Source organism: Symphalangus syndactylus, chromosome Y, assembly GCF_028878055.3.
Source record: "Symphalangus syndactylus isolate Jambi chromosome Y, NHGRI_mSymSyn1-v2.1_pri, whole genome shotgun sequence".
In the NCBI taxonomy this organism is placed as follows: Eukaryota; Metazoa; Chordata; class Mammalia; order Primates; family Hylobatidae; genus Symphalangus; species Symphalangus syndactylus.
Window position 1 is genome coordinate 19,865,028 of NC_072448.2, and position 20,825 is coordinate 19,885,852.

At 41.9% G+C, this 20,825-nt stretch overlaps 1 protein-coding gene across 1 annotated transcript; it reads right to left on the reverse strand.

Annotated features, from left to right (window-relative positions):
* Positions 1-6,296: 6,296 nt before the first annotated feature.
* Positions 6,297-19,009, reverse strand: LOC129476703 (RNA-binding motif protein, Y chromosome, family 1 member F/J-like). The gene is given in 9 exon segments (XM_055269586.1): positions 6,297-6,581; positions 6,989-7,272; positions 7,692-7,802; positions 8,763-8,877; positions 10,885-11,037; positions 12,946-13,123; positions 16,141-16,244; positions 16,751-16,863; positions 18,876-19,009. Coding segments are annotated over 9 exon segments (1,362 nt in total). The 5' UTR covers positions 18,980-19,009; the 3' UTR covers positions 6,297-6,381.
* Between the last annotated feature and the right edge of the window lie 1,816 nt (positions 19,010-20,825).

Sequence of the window (20,825 nt, forward strand, 5' to 3'; positions counted from 1 at the left end):
AAAAAATAGACATAAAGTTTTTAAAATGCCTTAATAATATAGATGTAGATAAAGCATTTTACTGTAAGAAGTGCTTTTCCTCTTTACTTGTATCAAAGTCTTTTTCACGATGGGGAAAAGAATGCAACATACTTTGGGAAGTTAAAAAGTATAAAAGTAAAAAGAAATCCTAATGCAGATGATCAGTTCAACGGCAGGGGATCTTCTGTGTGTGTCCAGGGAGGGAACGTGGCTGAGCGGGAAGGCTCACCTGAGTATAGGTGTAGACACCCACTTTCTCTGGTAACATTGTGGGTATGGGCACGTTCCAGTTTGCGTGTGCAGCCTGTGTGTCTAAGCTGATGCACGCACGTGCACACCTGTGCCTGTGTGCCTTTGTGTACCTTGGTTTTGGGGGGGGCGACACTCCCACCCACAGGTGTGCCTCAAACTTAGCTCTTAAGCTGGCAAGCAGGGCACCGCCGGGTTTGTCAGTCTAACTTCAAGACACGTGAAGCCTGCATGCTAGGGAGAAGCAAAGAGTCCTCATGCTTCTCACAAATGGCAGAGGGAGGAGGACAAGGGTGGCTGGCACGAGCTACCTAGGGGAGATGTCATGAACCTGAAATGACACCCAGAGGGAAATAAAACCTAGTAGCTGCCTGTGTCTTCCTGTGTGTTCGGTCAGGGCATTCAAGTAAGAATCAGTGAAACCTGCAGGGCTTTGGGATTCGCTATTCAGGAATCCCTGTGCACCAGAGTGTCCGGCCCATGAGAGAGTACAGCATGTGGGTCCCACGGGGCCTGAGTCTCCAGGGAGGCTGGCATTCTCCCCAAGAGGGCATGGGTCGGTAGGTGGAAGAGAAACCTGGGCTGGGGGGACACTTATCAGTTAGCCAGGTGGGAACTCAGGAGAGGGCCTGGTGAGCAGCGGCCTGAACGGCCGGTGACACCCCATTCCAGTGCTGCACGTGCGCACACGAGCTTTGCCCCCCGCATCCTCTCCAGGATGCCTCACGTGGGCAGATAGGAAGCAAGGCACACAAGATCCTAAGCTTATGGTCATGAGTGGACCCAGACTGGGGGTTCCCTAGGATCACCAGTCCCAGGAGAACCAGGCACGCAGGGTCTCTTCAGGACAGGGGTAAAATGCATAAGCCCAGCTCTCCACCCAGTGGGTGTCTTGCCCTGATGATGTCAGCCATGGCAGATACAGCTCTTCCACCTAGATTGCAGATCCACAGGCTTACAACCTCCCCCCGGCCTTCTCTGGGACAGGACCCCGGACTCTGGAACAGCCAGTGCCGCACGACGGCTCCTTCCCAGCCGCCAAGCTCCTGCGAGGCTCAGTGGGGACTCTCCTCCTAGTACATGGCCACCCACAGTCACTGTCAACAACCCAGGGCCCTTCTACATTCCGCGATCCTGCCGTCTTAGCCAGCAGTGGGATAACGGGAAGGAAAAGAGCTGGAACAGTCAGAGCGGGGGCCAAAGCCTCACCCTCCCGCAGGGCAAGGGAATGGGGGGATCCTTCCCAGCCCAGGGAGCTGCTTTCCGAACACACCTGGAAGCCCAGCACCAGCTGAGGGATTCACTCTGCCACAGCTGGGCGTGGGGGATTGCAGTGTGTGCCGGGGACCTTGATCCTGGTTGCGGTACCAGGTGTACCTCTCTTCCAGATCACAATATGCTGACACCCTCCTTAACTTGAATGGACTCCTCGTCCTCACCACATGGTGTTAGCTGGAAGTGCTACTCCTGGTGCCCCAGCTGCTGTTTCAAGGCGCAGAGACTGACCAGCAGACCCCTGAGTCCTTGTCCTCTTATCCAAGTAATATCCACAGAAATAGCAAAATAGTGGCACATTAGACCTACTGACATTTTTAAGGCTGATCTCTTTATAAGCATTTCATCCATATGTTTCTGACTTTATCTCACGTATTTTATTTATTTATAACTCTCATTTCAAAATCAATTTTTGCTCGAGTTATTTCAACATATAGCCAAATGTTCCGAGCTATGATACGTAGGTTTCAAGTGGAAAAGTCTGTATCTGCTATTATTTTGGGAAAAAACCATCCAGCACTTGTAAAAATAAGTAATTATTAGGCATGGCCACTGCAGTGGTCTAAAACACACTTTGAAATTTTTCTCAAACCCATTTGAAAATATTACTGATGGGACTGAACACAATACTTGCTTCCGGCAAACAGAAAACACTGCAAGCATTTTCTGCATACTGGGCCACCTCTGGCCTAGTTTAGAAAAGGTGACACAGCTCTGCCTAAGTCTCCTGCTCTCATGGGGACAAACCCCTTAGGAGCCCCCGACCAGTGCATCACGAAGCCTAACACCCTGACAACACTATGCAGAAGGCACATCCAATGGAGAGACTCATAGAAATGGAAAAAGATGTCTGAGGATCTCAGCAGTCCAGCCCCTGCTATTTGAGTCATGCTAGCCATGGCACCTCATGGCATGAGAGGACACCTGCCAATGTGCCCATCCTTGGCCATCACTAGATTGCATCCTCCTGAGTGCCCCTGAACCACAATCATTTGGCTGACAGACTGTGGGAGATTGCGGAGACTGACAGTAAATTATAATTAGCGTTTTAAGCCACTAAGTTTCAGATAATTCTGAAAAGCACTTTAGACTCCTACGAAAACTGAGTTGCCTACTGATTTAACGGCAGAGAGCTGTAAAGGCCAACATCATGAATGCTAATACCCAGGAAAAGTCAAATCATCAAGACTCTGCTAAGCACAACGGATCTTTAATGCCCCTTTGCTATGGCTGGAGAATAACCTAACATGTATCGGATAGCGTTCTTGGAAAGCCTCTGTTCTCATCTCTCGGCTGGGTATGAGTCAACTCCGGTCTGGTTTAATTCCAGGCAACTGCAGCAGCACACCTTTCATTTTAGGTCATGGCCTACACTGATTTTTTGATCACTGACTGTGTCTTTGTCTGTGTGTGTATGTTTTGTGTGTTACCATATTTTATCTGAGGAGGCTAAATAATAGTGCTGTAGTTGTTTTGTAAACATAAAGCATTCCAGAAAGATAATATTGCTTATCAACTGAGCTTTAAAACAGATATGAAATTAGACGTGGCAAGATGCCACATCTAATATCATACCAAAGCTAGCCAAGCTTGGTAGCCCATGGATGTTATCCCGGCTACTTGGAAGGCTGATGCCGGAGAATCCGTTGAACCCTGGTGATGGAGTTTGCAGTGAACTGACATCATCCCACTGTGCTCTAGCCTGGGCACCACAGCGAGACGCTGTCTCAGAAATAAAAAGAGAATAAAATAATAAAATAGGAGAGATCACTGAAGAGAGAAATGCGTCAAACTGGGTGGGCATGGTGGCTCATGTCTGGATCCCAGCGTTTTGAGAGGCTGAGGTGGGTGGATCACTACAGGACAGGAATTCAAGACCAGCCTGAGCAAATGCTGTGAAACCTGGTCTCTTCTGAAAATCCAAAAAAAAAAAAAAAAAAAATTGCCAGTATTGGTGTCGTATGATTGCAGTCACAGCTGCTTAGGAGGGTGTGACTGGACAATTGCTTGAATCCGGGATAGGGAGGGAGCAGTGAGCTGAGATCATGCCACTGCACTCCAGCCTTGGTGACGGAGCAGGATTCTGTCTTATAAAAAAAAAAAAACCAATGAGAGAAAAAGATATAGAGATAAAAAGAATGAAAGACCGGATGGAAGAAAGGGAGGGAGGGAGGAAGGGAATGAAAATTTGTACATAAAAGTTGTAGATACTTTTGGCATACATGCGATATTTTGATATAAGGAATGTGCGCTGGTAAGGGAGGGATCAAAGAGGGGATGGGGATGTGTTAAATCATAGTTGCTTAGAAGGAATAAGATCTAGTGTTCAGTGGCACAGGATGACTACACTTAATAATGACTTATTGTACATCTCAAAATAATTAAAAGAGCAAAGGTGGAATGTCGCTCATACCAAGGAAAGATATGCCAGACTCAGTGGCTCACGGCTATAATCACAACACTTTGGGAAGCCAGGGAAGGAGGATCATTTAAGCCTGAGAGTTTGAGACCAGCCCGAACAATATATCCAAATCAATATATCCAAACAATATATCCATATCCCTACCACACACACACAAACACAAAAGCTGGGCATGGTGGTTAGTGTGTGTCTGTAATTCCAGCTACTTGGGAGGCTGAAAGGGAAGGCTTGCACATTTGAACCCAGGGGTTCAAGGCTGCAGTGAGCTACGATGGTGCCACTGCAGTCTAGGCTGGACAACAGAGTGGGAGCCTGTCTCTAAAAAGGAAAAAGGAATGGCTAAGTGCTTGAACTGAAGGATATCCTATTTATTATTTACATATTTGTTGATTTATATAATTATTTCTTTGTTGGCATCACACTCTGTCACCCAGGCTAGAGTGCATGGTGCAATATCAGCTCACAGCAGCCTCAGGCTCCCAAGTTCAAACAATTCTCTTGCCTGAGCCTCCCAATTAACTGTAACATACTACAGGCACGTGCCACCATGCCCGGCTAATTTTTGTATTTTTGGTAGAGATGGGGTTTCACGGTGTTGGCCAGCCTGGTCTTCAACTCCTGTCCTAAAGTCGTGTGCAAGCCTCGGCCTCCCCAAGTGTTAGAATTGAAGACCTGAGCCATCACATCTGGACAGTAAGATACACAAGACTAAGGAGATTTATCTTTTCACTTCGTCCTCACAATGCTACAGGTGAATGAAAACACAACTTCGTAACATGAATACCTCACTTGAAAATCAAAGTTGGTGACTTCTCCCTTTAAAATTATTTGTACCCTTACCCTATAAAAATTGATGATCCCGTCAAAATTTTTCAAGAAAATACTTTCTCCTTGCAGATTAGTCTGTTAATTGTAAGAATTATGGACTGTAAAACTTCTGGAACTTGATGTATTTCACTTGTTTCCTTTGTATCATCAGGAAAATTAATTGATTTAGTACTTATTTAGATCCAAATATTTTTATCATTCAATGATTTCTTAAAACTTCAAGCAATCCCGTCGGAAACTTTATGCTGTTGTTTATGTTTTATACACTTCACTTTCCCCAAAGTATGAGGTTTAAAGTGTTTCCATTGCTATCATCAATTAAATCTGATAGGCTGAGAGTGGTGGCTCATGCCTGTAATCTTAGCACTTCGGGAGTCCGAGGAGGGTGGATCGGGATTTTAAGAATAGCCTGGCAAACAAGGTGAAATGCTGTCTGCACTAAAAATACATAAAATTAGCCCAGCTGTGCTGTACACATATCTAATGCCACTTAGTCAGGACGCTGAGGCAGGAGAATAGCTTGGACCCAGAAGGCAGAGGTTGCAATAAGCCAAGACAGAGCCACTGCACCCCAGCTTGGGCAACAAAGATACACTCCATCTCAAAAAAAAAAAAAAAACTGATAATATGCCAACCATTCTAGATTATTCCTATTTGTAAGAACGCATTGCTAAACCATTACTTACAACATCCATTGTAAAAATGTTCAAGAAAAAATTAATGTGAGTGTCTCACAAGACGAAACACTTACTTTCCACTATTTAAACTACAAACATTTATCATTCATTGTGCTATGCATCTGAGAAACTTGGCTGGTTCACTTCTGATTTAGGTAAAAAAAAAAAAAAGGTTTCATTACCATTATCCTCCTTCAATCACAGAATGCTACACCCAGAATGTTCCGGATGTCTTAAACTTTAGTATCAATGACATCTAATTATTTCCTTTGACCTGTACTATTCCTCTAAAAAATAAACATTTTATGGTGAGGCAGACAGTTTTGTAGTCTTTCTGAAGACTTCTCAAACATTTTAACCTTGTTAGTTTTTAAAGAGAGACAGCCTAATTAGAAAACTTGAGCAGCCTGCAAGGGGGACATAACAGATGCTTAATTTTGTATCTGTGTTCAAAGAAACAAAGGGAAATGTACAACGAACTACACAATTTACTCCCCTATTGAATTTGCTTTAAGCATTTGCCGCTAACCAATAACACCAGGCACTTCGCATTACATGTAAAATTTTATTGTGAAAATTGTAAGGTAGATATTACATCTAAACACTTTTCAAATAGCATCAACAAGTATGAAATCACTTTGAAAAAAATTCCTTTTCCTTTGAATACCTCAAAACATTCATGGAGGAAGTTAGTATCTACCTCTCTCCACAAAACCAATATGTTTCTCTTAGTAATACGCAGGTAACGATGCAGAAATAACATTTCAATTTCTGATTTGCAAACAAGGTTTGGCATGCAGTAACTATTATTTGGAACACTTGCTTTAATATCTACTTAGGTCTCCTTTTGCAGATCCACTTTCCCCACCATCTACTGTACATGCCACATAACTTGAGCTACCATAAGCTTCACGAGGAGCAGGAAGGCAGATTCCTTCGGCCTTTTCCGCAAACATGCTCACGATCGCCGTAATAAAAATCACCACAGCTCCTTGAGTAACTCTCCCGACTTCTGCCATATCTATCTCCTTTATTACCATATGCATGGCAGGTGCTTCCATCATAAGACATCCGAGGCCCTCGTGCAGGTGGTGCACCATGAGAGGCCCCTGCAGGGTTGATAAAATAGTATGTTGGACTACGTTTAAACATTTTTACTGCTATCATTAAAGCATGAATTAAAGTACTATTTGGAAATATCTGCTTTCCTCTGCCTTTGTTGACAGGATATTAATCAAGCCTTCAATGGTCAGAAGGTTTTATTTAAAAGAAGTGTAAGAGCATTATTTTGAAGCTTAACAACCTTCATTCTAAAGTAAATGTTGAGTCACATTTTCTTAACGTGAACTGAAGTTCTCACCTTCATATCATTCCCTATGCTTTATACTGTTATGAATACTCAATACTTAAACATGTTGCATATGTCCTTTATAATTTTCCTTAGAATTTCATTAAAATAACAATCTGGTCTATTAAATAAAATTCTGTAATTTACAAATCCATCCTGGACCCTTACCATATCTCTGAAATGCATCTCTATAAGAACTTCCACCTACATGTTCGGAGTGATCTCTACCACGGGCCTCGCTGTAGCCATCGCAATAACTAAATTGAAAAAGAAAAGTTTTTTAATGTCAGAACGAACAATTTAAGAAATCTATTTCATAAATCCAGATAACATTATACTACCTATATCCTCTGGAGGAATATTCATCCCAACTAGAATGACCATAATCACGGTATGCATCGTCTTTAGGTGGTGGAGCATAATCCATGGTTTCTCGGCAACTTCCATGATTTCTGTGTGCACAAGTTTAAGCAACAAATTTTAAATTTTCAACTTCTAGTGTCCAAAACATAACTAAATTACAACTTAAACACAATTACATTGCCAAACATCTAAATAAATATTGCCCCAAATAAAATGCCCAAAAAGCCCAAATGCCCAAAATGCCCAAATGCCCAAGAGGCACATGAAAAAGATACTCATAATCAGTGGTTCAGAAAATGCATTTCAAATCCAAAAGGAGCTTCCACACTTCACACACACACACACACACACACACACACACACACACACACGAAGGGCAATAGATTTTAAAAAGCAGGAAACAGCAAGTGTTTGAGAGGATGTAGATCAACTGGAGCCCTGATACAATGTTAGCTGGAATGAACAATTTAAGAAATCTATTTGACAAATCCAGAAAAAGTTACAGTACCTATATCCTCTGGAGGCATGCTCATCCCGAGTAGAATGACCATAATCACGGTATGCATCGCCTCTAGATGGTGGAGAATAATCCCTAGTTTCTCGGGAACTTGGATGATTTCTGTGCGCGTAAGTTTAAGCAACAAATTTTAAATTTTCAACTTCTAGTATCCAATATATGACTAACTTACAACTTAAAGAAAATTAAAAGGCCAAACATCTAAACAGATATTTCTCCAAATAAAATAGGCAAATGAATGCTCAAAAAGCGCATGGGATGGACATTCATATTCAGTGATTCAGAAAGTGCATTTCTTTTTTTTTTATTATACTTTAAGTTCTAGGGTACATGTGCGTGATGAGTTAATGGGTGCAGAAAATGCATTTCAAATCCAAAACAAGGTAACATATTTCACACACAGACTGGAATGGCAGTAAATTTTAAAAAGCAGGAAATAACAAGTGATTGAGAGGATGTAGGTAAATTGGAACGCTGATACAATGCTGGTTGGAATGGAAAACGATGCAGCTACCATGGAGAAATGTGGTGGTTCCTCAAGAAAACAAACATAATTATCACAGGACCAAGCAATTCCACTCATATACACCCAGAATTGAATAAGTGTACTCAAACACATATTGGTGCATAGAAATACTGGGGTGGAAACATCCCAGATCAAATAATGGCTTAACAGCCTGTGGAAGAAGTGAAGTGCTATGATGTAAATGAACCTTCAGGACATCACGCAAAAGGAAAGGAGACAAACACAAAAAGTCATGTCGTGTTTGAGCACGTTAACATTAAATACCCACAACAGGTAAGTTCAGAGGCAGAACACAGATTGGTGTTTGCTAGCAGCTGAGGAAAGGGAGAAAACGGAAGGGACTGCCTAACTGGTAGCTGGAGTTTCAAATTGGAGTGATGAAAATGTTTTGGAACTTGATGGAAGTAGTTGTTGCATGACACAGAATGTACTAACCACCACTTAACTGTTTACCTTATAATATTTAATTTTGTTACGTGAATTTCATCAAAACAGTAAAAAAAAAAATCAACTGTGTTTTTTAATTTTTCCTTTACCTATCCTTAGTTGCATAACCATCATCTCTCGGTGACATATGACCATTTCTCCAGGAAGAGATTGTTACTCGGCGTGGAGGAACTCCATAATTCTCTCTTCTTCGTGATATGGGACCTTCAACATTAAAATGATGGAACATTATGTAAAGAACACCAAACCTGAAACACTATTTTCTCTTCTCTCAAATAACTTTTTAAAATTATTTCTTCTGTGACTCCGTTCTTTGTTTCCTAAATTACTAGACAGTCATGATACTGTGAATGCTTCTTATGGCTCTGGATAATCCAAAGGCTCCCACAAGGCCAGTTCTTCCAATGAAGCTGAAGCCGAACATTAATTCTTAGGTAGAAGTTCATTTGTAGTGGTTAATAACTACTTACTTATTATTTGCCTTTTCATATGAATTACTGACGACTACTCATGACACAGGGAAAACATGTAAAACCATCAAACTCTTCACTGATTTTAAAGTTTACATACATTGTCCTTTCTCAGCCGAAGAAAGTGAATTTCCCAATATCATTCAGTCCATCTCACATACACATAAATACAGCTACCTTTGAACGCCTATATGCTAAATGTTTACATAAAAGTTCTCCCTCATCTCTAGCTGGTTGGCTCTATCTTCAATGTTGACAAATTAAAATGGACTAGTGAAGATTTTCTAATGATGGCCAAGATTTGCTTTTACTGCAATAAGCAATGCTATGAAAGGGGTCATTACAACATTGTTGCCATTTCAAAATAGAAAATTTTCTCCTTTAAGGTACTCTTCACTTGCTATTCCTTAGAGGTCAGTGTTTCACATATGATACCTTCACTGGCTAATTTCCCAATGGAAATGTGTTGGCTTGGGTATCCTGAAGCCAATAAATACCTCCATTCACCGACACTCTACATACGAAATGTAAAATTGAAAACGGCAGTTTTTAATTTCCTCCATATTAGGATGGAGGACTAAGTAAGAACTTTAATTTGTTCTGCCTAAACCTCCTTGCTAAGAACTTGTCTTTACTGTCTTGTTTTCTTCTGCTCAGTCTGCAGTCTTACAATTCGCCTTCTCAAACATATTACTTCTATTCAATGCTACTGCTCACCTCATGTTGCTTAGTTCTCAATGCTCTCCTCAAACAATTTCAAATCTTACACTAAGGATCCTGGGTTAATGCTTAAACATCGTGGTACAATCTCAATTATTGACTTCCATACACCTGTATTTCACAACTCTGCATTTCTGTGATATCCACTTAATTTAAGAATTTTGGACTCCTACATGTCTACCTTTCAAGCCTTAAATTTATTTTTAAATAATATTTCAGCCCAATGACTCCTTGTCTGCTAAATGCTCTTGTGGTTCTTTTGAATCTTCATATAAGCAGTGAGTATGCCTTGCACATACGCATTACTGAGGTCTCAGAACCTGGATGGCCAGGCTCAGCGGCTCACACTGTGAGTGAGTGTGGAAGGCTGAGGCAGCTGGACCGCTTGAGCCCCAGGCTTTAACAACAGTTTTGACAACGTAGTCAGATCCTCTCTCTACAAAAACATAGGAAAAAAACGTAGCTACGTGTGGTGGTGCACGCCTGTAGCTGCAGAAACTCGGGAGGCTGAAACAGGAGAATTTCTTGAGCCCAGAAATTTGAGGCTGTAGTATGCCATCATCTCACCAGTGCACTCACACCTGGTAAGGGCAAGACTCCAACCCAACAAAGTAACTGAACAAGCAATTTTTAGAATGGGACACCAGGGGACCAATTCCAGGGGATCTAGGAAATGGAAGAATTAATTACATGAAGAAGTCTACCATCAAAGAATACTGCTAGGAACTTTTAGAAAAATTAAGGGGAATTTTCTACCAAACACAGGATTAAAAGGAATGTTGGCCTCACTCTAATCACTTCTTTGGTCTGCAATCGGGAGCTCAAGTATTCCTTCAACATAAATCTGAAATGTACCTAGTGAGATAGAAACTATAATAAAAGCTATCAATCAGTAGTTACGCTCATGTATGTGTCACTTCTCTTTTGCTCTATGAATTTAAAGCTAACCATTCAGGTAAAAGAGCTCATTTTTACTCATACAAAAACTATGGTCTTTCTGTCAGGTAGCGGTAGCATTTACCTCGGTTTCCCATCCAACTATTGCTTCTTGCCACAGCACAAGGAGCAGACTTTTTAGGAGGAGGACCTCCACTTCTTGAAGAGGGACCTCTTTTCACTGCAATGAGTCCCCTGGCATAACTCATCGTGACATCAGGAGTGTATCCACCATCATCTGTATTTCAAACAAAATCTTTTTAGTTAACTAACATCACTGTTTCTTAAATGGCTGAGTTTTAGTTGTTTACAAATATTTTCTACATTTTATAACAAATTCACATTTGTCTAAGCTAATAAAATTAGCATTCCTACATGATATTACTACACTTCAAGCAATAAACGTCCATGTAGAAAATCTAGAAACATACTCAAGTATCATAATATGTTGGTATGAGACAGAGATGTGGGAAAACAGGGGGCAGAAATCTATCCGCAAAATATATGAATATAATATGCATAAAAATATTAAAAGAAAAATGATAAATGACTGTTTATATCATTCTGTAATGAGGAAAAATATTCAAAGCATATCATAAAGATAAACTAAATTCCATCCAAAGAAACTCAAATATTTCCAATACCAAGAAGTGACATATCAGGAAAATACATCGTCTCTAAAATCTGTGAACACAATATAGAATGCTTAAAATTCCCTTACGAGACACTAATTTTCAGATTAGACTATGCTAAATTTTTAGTCTTTAAGAATTGCATGTTAAATAATATAAAAGTATTTTATATATCTACAAAAACGTAGATATATGCCAATTGCCAGGTGATGTTACAGGTTAGAATATATATACACATTCTCGTACGTGGCAGAGTATAATTGAACCTCACCCTCAAGATCAATGGAGACAAAATAACCATGAAGCTATGCATCTTAAAATGGAGCAAACACTGCAATTTCAACTTGAAAAAACATCTCCACTTAATTACACATCTGGTGATTAAAACTCCAAGTTAATTGTTAGAGTTTTGAAGGTCGGTTAATAGATAATACAAGTTAACCAACAGCTTTATTTATTTATTTATTTATTGAGATGGACTGTTGCCCTATCACACAGGCGGGAGTGCAATGGCATAAACTTGGCTCACTGCAGCTTTTGCCTCCCAGGTTCCCGTGATTCTCCTGCCTCAGCCTCCCGAGTAGCTGGGATTACGGGTGCACACCACCAAACCAGGCTCATTTTTTTGTATCGTTAGGAGAGACAGGGTTTCACCATGTTGGCCAGGCTGGTCTGGAAGTCCTGACCTCCTGGTCCACCTGCCCTGTACGCCCCAGGTGCTGAGGTCACAGGCGTGAGCCACCTCGCACAGCCCATGCAACAGCTTTTTCTTTCTTTCTTTTTTTTTTAAATAGATGGTTTGTTTTTCTTTTATATGTCAAAATGGACCCCTCATTTCTGTTAGGTAAATCACTCAATAAATATCATTTTCAGTGACTCGTCCTCCAGCAAAGAAAGGTACATACGTGTCTGTGAAGCAGTCGTTTTTACACCTTTCCAGAGTCACAGACTCTTTTCAGAAATTAAAGTTCTGCATTTCTTAAATTGAAAATGCTTTATGGCGGACCAATGTACAAACTCTCCCTATCAAAATTACAAAGCAATAGATTTGCATAGATGTTGGCACGTGTATACACAAGGAAACAAATACTGCAAAATCAATCTTAAGTACTGAGTTACTTTTTCCTGTTGGAAAGTTTTAAGTATTACATCGTCCTTTGATAATACAACTGATATGAAGTTCTGGGCCCCAAAGTAGAAAACTCTTAAAATATAATCCACATAAATGAGTTCTGCAGAAAACCGGTTAAGTACAGGCAATCAGCATTCATAAACACAACTCAGTTTGAATTGTGTGTTACTTCAATGCAAACTTATTACAATTTTAAAACAAATTTTAGATATTACTTCAATCATTCTTATAATACACCTTTAGTACTCACAAATAATTTTGCTTTTTATCAATAAGTTAATTTTCTGTCCATAAAGGAAATAAAAAAATTGAGAAATTTCGATATCTTCAACCTTATTTTCTTTCAGTCCTATGGTTCCATCTTTATATTTTAAAACATTACCTAAGTGTCCTTCATGGGAGGGAAGCCACCCTCTTCTTCCTTCACTACTTCCTCTTGCAGATCTCAGACTTCCATAAGGGCTTCTGTTTCTTGAGGAAGCTGGTGGTCTCCACCTACCACCACTTTGAAAAGATGGTTTCTTGGCTTGTTCTACTTTTATTGCTTTTCCATCCAAACACTACAAGTATTAACGGTACTATCAGTTACCACTGGCACATTTAACGTAAGCACATTTTACAAACATTTTTGCATCAACTATAGTTCAATTTGAGGTATTCTCTCCAAAAGGAAATTATTTTACTCCTAAAATGAACACATCTTTCGCAATGCCAAATTTGAGACATTTACTGAGCACATGCCTTCCATTAAGGGATCAAACACAAATTCAATTATTCAAATTCCTTGAAAACTTCTCCATTATTAAAAAAAAAAAAAAAAAAACTCAAACCTAAAAAAAGATTCACCCATCACACATTCTATGGAGGAATGGGGCACATCTGTTTTTTACAATATATAATCCACTTCATCTTTGTATTCACATCACTCATTTAAAGTTTCACTGTCCCAACGAAACCTGTGTCCTTTTTAAAAAATGAGCTTACTTTTTCAGAATGATTAGTCACATTAGTCATTATAAGTTGTTTCTTGTTGGATTTGCTAACACTTACATAAAATGTCCCCATATGATTTACAATTCTACATTTACTCTAAAAATGTTTCTGTAAATGTGATCCTTGTTTGATCTCATTAAAGATTTTTGCCTTATTCATTTCTTATATTGCCTTACTCATTTCTTATATTGCCTTAGATGTGCCCCTAAAAAACAATTCGTAATATAGTACTTCATGTAATTTCTCAGAAATGCTTAAATATCCTAATTAACTTCACAATAACATTTTTCACTGTAATCTTTTCTACAGGCCACAGCAATTTTTGAAAGCAGTTCAGCTAATAACGAGATTTAAAAATTACATGGCTTTTGTTATTTGGAGGAAGGACTTAAATCCCTGACAAGACCTCTTGAAGCCACATCGCCAGTTGTTCCTACCTTGAAACTTCTTTCGTTATTTCTGGGCTCAAAATATTTTCCCCAGATTTGCCCATGGCTGCTTCCTTCCCCGTGTTCTCAAGTCAGCCAAAATTCCTTAACTGTTAATTCCACCTGAAAACTCTAAGAATCTCCTTTACTGGCTATCTTAACATTTATGTGCATACAACATTCATATTTAACACAATAAAATATGTGAGATGAAGTAATTTAGAAATAACATTGGCCGGGTGTGGTGGCTCACACCTGTAATCCCAACACTTTGGGAGGCTGAGGCAGGTGGATTATGAGGTGAAGAGATACAGCCCATCCTGGCCAACAGGGTGAAACCCTATCCCCACTCAAAGTACAAAAATTAGCTGGGCGTGGTGGCGCGCCTCTGTAGCCCCTGGTACTCAGAGGCAGAGGCAGGAGAATCGCTTGAACCCGGGAGGCGGAGGTTGCAGTAAGCCAAGACGGCCCCACTCCGATCCAGCCTAGGGACACAGCGAGTCTCCATCTTAAAAAACAAACAAACGAACAAAAACTTTTCACAAATTATCTGCTGTTTTGCTTGAAAACTTGAGGGAAAAAATAAATTATCATAGATTTCTATACATAAGTCAAAATTATCTCCATACCTACCACAAAGCCATGAACCAAAAGCAACTTTCGGTTTCTACCACAGCTTAAAATATTAATTTATAAGAGTGAATAAAAATGTACTTTCTGCTATGTGCCAGGAAGTGTGCTAGATGTAACAGAAATAAAAGCAATTAGGAAGACTTAAATATGCAATATATACAATTTCACAATCAATATATTAATATATAGTACAGTGAGTACAAAATACCTACAATATGCAATGAGGAAGAAAATATGAAATCTATATTGTTTTTGAAGCATCAATTATTATTTCTGAGACATACGAGGGGAAGGACAATTCTCAAGAAGTCCAAAAAACATTTTGGGGACAGCGTAAAGACTAACAGGAGCTAAAAACAGATTGGGATAATGTTAACTTTTTCATTTTATTTACTTATTTACTTTTCAGACGGATTCTTGCTCTGTGGCCAGCCTGGAGTGCATCGGCGTGATCTCGGCTCACTGCAACCTCTGCCTCCCTGCCTCAGCCTACTGAGTAGCTGGAACTATAGGCGCACACAACCAGATGTGGCTAATTTTCCTTTCTTTTGGATTTTAGTAGAGACAGGGTTTCACCACGTTGGCCATTATGGTTTCGTTCTCCTGACCTTGTGACCTGCCCTTCTCGGCCGCCCAGTGTGCTGGGATTACATGCAGGAGCCACCATGCAGGGCATGATGGGGATAATGTCATAAAGCAAAGAAGCACTAAAGGGCACAGAAGGAAATGATCTTGACTACAATGTAAAGGAATTCAATAATTAATATAGTTACATGAAAGTTTAACGCTTTACTAAACACACAATCCCTAGATTTAAGACTCAACAGGACAGGAGACCATTGGTTGAATCAAAACAAGTCCTCAAACACACTGGAGAAAGGAGTCATTAGGTATTCATGTTACGTAACTCACTCTGGTGACAGGAAAGAAGTGTCCTTAGGAGAAAAAGCAAGGATGCGGCAAAAATGTCAGTTACTTCTTCTGTTATCTGACTTCAATGTTCTCATATTATTTTCTATTCTCAACTACTTAACATTTCCTTAAATGTAAAGGTCTTATTTAAATATACTTTCTCAAGAATATATTTTCAGAAAATATATTCTTCAAGAAAGAAAGAATCTTTCCTTCTTGTGAGTCTGTCTAGATATCAATCTACAGTTTGTCTATGCTCTAAAAGTATTTCCATGAATTGGAAGTACTTCAATTAACAGCATGTAATAAATATTGACTTATTACTATCATTTACATGAGGGTTCCTTATAAGTTTTAAAGCTCTTCGAAACCTTTTAAAATCTATTTACACTCATACTGAAATACAAACATAGAAAAAGGTTACCATAAATTAATTTATATAATGTTAATTCCAATACCCTTCCAACTACACTTGCAGGTATATGGCACAAAGAAGAGGATGGCTTCATATGACATTCTACTATCTTCGAAAGTTTAGTAATATTAAAAGGACCCAGAAATACTGTTAATTGAAGAACAGAGTAAGAATATTCATAATAAGGGACTCTTACCTTTCCATTCATATCTTTGGCAGCATTCTTAGCATCTGCAGGGTTCTCAAAAGTAATAAATGCAAAGCCTCTGCATTTGCTGGTTCGATCCTTTATCAAAAGAACTCAAATACATGAAAACATTTTACATTAATATAACGGACTCATCAAGGTGCTAACCATCTGAAAGTTATTACATCAAACTAAAAAATAATTGCATTTCACGTCACTATTATTGTTCTTAATACTGAGCCACCCCTATAGTCAGTCTGTTTTATTCCAGTTTGTTCCTGAACTCCACAACACATTTACTTTTCCTCATTTTCCTTTCTACATAGTAGGTTATCCTTTCCATAGAACCTTAACCTGGTACTATGAGAATTTTCCAAATATCAAACAGGTACTACAAAATAAGAGTTTAAAACAGATAAGGCATTTTAATGTAGGTATACAATGAACTTTGAAAAAAATATATCTTTTCAAAACATATATATATATATATATATATATATACGTAACATACAGATTTTAAACATACATGTTGAAATATACATATGAAAATACACACACACACACACACACACACACACACACACATACACACACACACACGCACGGTTTTAAGAGTTACCTTCTGATATGGGTCCATGTTTCCCAAATACTGCTTTAAGCATTTTCTCATCGGTCTCTCTATTGAGGCCACCAATGAAAAGCTTGCCAGGACGATCTGCTTCTACCATTGTGCTGTAATGGTAAAAAACTATCTATATTTAGGTAAAAATAAATAAGCTAAAAATATAAAATCTTATTACATACTGTGTTGAAAATCCAAGTAAAATTCCCTTCCCGAGCGTGACATATTTTTAGTATTTCTTACCTCAAATATGTAAAATTCGTAACACTCAGAGCAAAGGGGCACTAACTTCATGGACAACTGCTGCATTTTAGTCTGTACCTGACAAAAACCTCATTTCTAAAAATTAGATAAGAAAAGCTATCATAATTTTCCTAAGTTGCAATATGAAGAATACCCCCATTTAAATAATTTTATTTGAAAACTATCTATTTATGAGCTACCGTGTGATGTTTTGCAATATCTTCTTTCTTGAGATGCCTATCTCCTGTCGCCAAAGTGCACTGTTCACCACAGCCTCCTCCACCCAGCCTCAACTGATCTTCCCACATCTCAGCTTCCCAAGTGGCTAGTATTACAGGGGCTTTCTACCACAGCCGTGCAATTTTTTCTGTTTTTAAAAATAAACAAGGGTTTCCCCAGATTGCCCAAGCGAGTCTCCAAATCTTGGGCTCAAGTGTTCTACCGGCTTGGGAGTACCAAACTGATGGGATTTCAAGGCTGAATCACCACACTCAGCATGATATTTGGATAAAAGATTAAATCAAGCTACTTAAAATCTTCTCGGGAGAGAATATTTTAAATATTTTTACAATCTTTTAGTGAGTTGAAATATACAATAGGTCAAAGATCCTCAAACCCTAGTCTTCAACCCGTACCTTTCTGTGGCTTGAATGTGATGCCGGAGGATGACATGTAATACCTGTCTGTGGAGAATGTAACTTACGCCTGAGGATGACCTGAGGTGGTACAGTTTTATCCGGAAACCATCCTCCCTACTCCCTCGCTGCCCCTCCCTGTCCCCGTGGCAGCCCCACTGCCCCACCTGTCCTCTGTCACATGGCTCCTACCGGAAGACCCGCCCCACCACGTGCCCCTTGGGGACCTGCCGCCAGCCCCCACTCCCAAACGTGTCCACCTCGCCGCCTTCTTCCCCTGCGCAACCCTTGTTTGAGGAAAAATTGTCTTCCGCTAAACCAGTCCCTGATGCGAAAATAGCAATGAAAGAGTCCATTATGTTACCCAGGCTGGTCTCAAACTCCTGACCTCAAGCCATCCTCCGACCTCCACTTCCCAAAATGCTAGGATTACAGGAGTAAGTCAGTGTGCCAGGTTAACAGAATAACTTAAGCGCATCAATTTTGTTCCCGTTTTAGGCTACCTAACTCCATTTATCTCGATTATACCCACTTATTCGGTTTAAATTATTTACGGTGCCAAAGATACATGAAACATGTTTCAAATACTGCCCTACAACGAAGGAGACAATTAAAGGCTAAACTGAGATTATTTATGGCCCCATATTTCTACATACCCTAAAGTTACACCATTTATGTCCAAATTTGATAATTTCTTCCAAGCAAATCAGACACGTGACATGTGCTAACCAAAAGTGTAACTTTTTAATCGCAGTGGTTAAGTCTATTGCCTGTATTTTGAATTATGACCACATTCACAGAGAAAACCCGCTTTAACAAAAAGTGCACATGAAAACAATGGCGCCTTAGCACCATCTCCCACAACTAGTCGGACATAGTAGGTAGTTAAAGGTAGAATCCTCAAGAAAAATCAATGAGTGCAACGAAAATGAGTTTCTTAATAGCACTAAGGAGTTCTCTCCCCACTGTCTCCTCCCGTAATTCAACACCCACACATAGCAAACCCCTCCCCTTGTATAGACAAAATCCCAAACCTTTGCTTTCTATTCTTGCCGAGAGACCGAGCTGTCCAGAGCAACAGCAAATACGGCGCTTTTTAGTCGGACAAAGAGCCTGAGGTTCGCCTGGCCCTCAGGTCGTACGGATCCGGCTTCGGAACACCACAGGGCCAACCGCACGAACGACGCCAGGCGCTAACCTGAGAGGGACGGACGCCGGAAGACGTGCCCGGAAATCCCGCCTACCTCCAGCGGCCAATCATTGCGAAGGCGGTGGGCGTCGGCCAGTTGTTGCGAAGGCTGCCTGCGTGTCCTGAGGCGCCCCGCCCCTGGCTGGCCTGCAGCTCCATCCTCTCGCGGTAACTCTTCTGAGATGCCGCTTGTGCCTTGTGCCAGGTGGCGGTGGATTCAGGCACGCAGGAGACGGGAGCCCTTTGGAATTGTGGTCCTCCTGAGTGTGGCGAGACATTAAACCACAGGGAACACATGAAACATCTCACTTCATTAGGCAGGATAGGCTGTTGGTACTGAATATTGCCGAAACAGAGGGGAGAGAGAGAGGGACCAGCGCTGCCCGCTGGGGCGAGGGCAGCGGCGGTGGCTTTGGGGGATTGGGGCAGGGCGGGTGCGTGGGACTAAAGTCGACTGGTACACTGCTGAGGTGGAATTCGTCTGCACCAGAAGCTGAAACCCTGCAAGAATTCTCTCTCCCAGGTCTAGGCAAATACAGACTGAGTTTCATGGTTCCTCCCTGAGGATGCTGTACTCACAGGGGCATTCCAAAGGACTTCTCATCCTGTGCCCTGGGAACACCGGAGGCCAACTGCCATAGTCGCCAATCCAGTGACCCGCGTGCACTGCCTTGCTGGCGCAGAGGCTCTCGCAAGTACAGCGGTGGCCGTGGTGCCTGCTAGCGGGGCTCTGGAAGCCAGGGCCTTGGCCTCCAACTCCAGGGCTGCTGTGCGCAGCTAACCCTGCTGGGTATCTGAGCCCCATTCTGAGTGTGGCGGGCTAAGGGCCCTGTGGGGCTCCTCCGGAACCCTGTTCCACATAGGCGTGGGGCGTGCTTCTCAGCACGGCAAGGCCCGCACGCCTCTCCGGGAGTCGTCTCCAGAGTCGAGGGGCCCCGGGGGGTGTGGGGTGGGTGGCACAGGCTTTGCTCTGTGGGAGCCTCAAGGAGGGCACCATGTTAAGGCTGGAGGCTGTGCAGGAGAGGTCGGCCTGTGCCCAGAGCAGGGAGGCAACCCTGGGGGAAGAGGCATGCTAGTGGGGGATGTCATCACTGCAGAGATGGAGGTGGTGGCCAAGGAGGAGGCCAGTGTGGAGCCGCAGCAGGAGGACCTGCAGGCACGGCCTGGCCCTGGCCCCAGTACGCCCCGGCCAGCAACAGACTCGCTGGACGTCCTTCACTTGGAGCTGGGCTACGTGAATGTCCCAGGCCGCAGGGCATCCCCGGCTTCTGGGCCAGAGCCATATCCTTGCAGCTGCCAATTCGGGATGGCTGGCAGCAGGGGATGGGCGCTGAGCTCCCGGGAGCGGGGTTGGGGGAAACAGGGTGGTAGGCACCGGGGGTCAGCCAGGATTCAGGACATGGGGGACAACGAGGGGAATCGAGAACAGGCGCATGCAGGTACGAGGGCAGCTTAATTGCATGTGCCCTGAGGGCACGTGGTAGGGCCAGGAAGCCAAGCACAGCACTCACGAGGGAGAATAGCAGCGCCAAGGACCCTTCATAAGAGCAGGAAGTTGAAGGATACGTTTCACTGGGAAAGTCCCTGGAGGAAGGGGAGTCTGCATGCCCATGCCAGCCATGGAACTTCCCTGCTCCCCGTGCCTGTGTCCTGCAGGCTTACCCCAGAAACACAAGGTGCTCGAGACTCGGTTTCACTGTGCATGGGATTGCTGTCCTCTGCAAGGCAGGCACTATCTCCCCAGACAATTTCTTCCCCCTGCCAGCGCTGCACGCAAAGATGTTTAGGCCCTGAGCATATGTAACCTCCCTTGAAACCACTCGAGCTCCCTGGGGAGAGCCAGGCACAGCCCTGCAGCTACTTCTACCCACAGTGGATCCGTGGGGTGGACACGTGCACCCCTCAGGGAGACCAGGAGAAGGAGAGACCGCACACCCAGACAGCAGCAGAGCCTGTCCAGCACCCAGCACACGAGGGCCTCCAGCAGCTCAGAAACCCTGAGCAA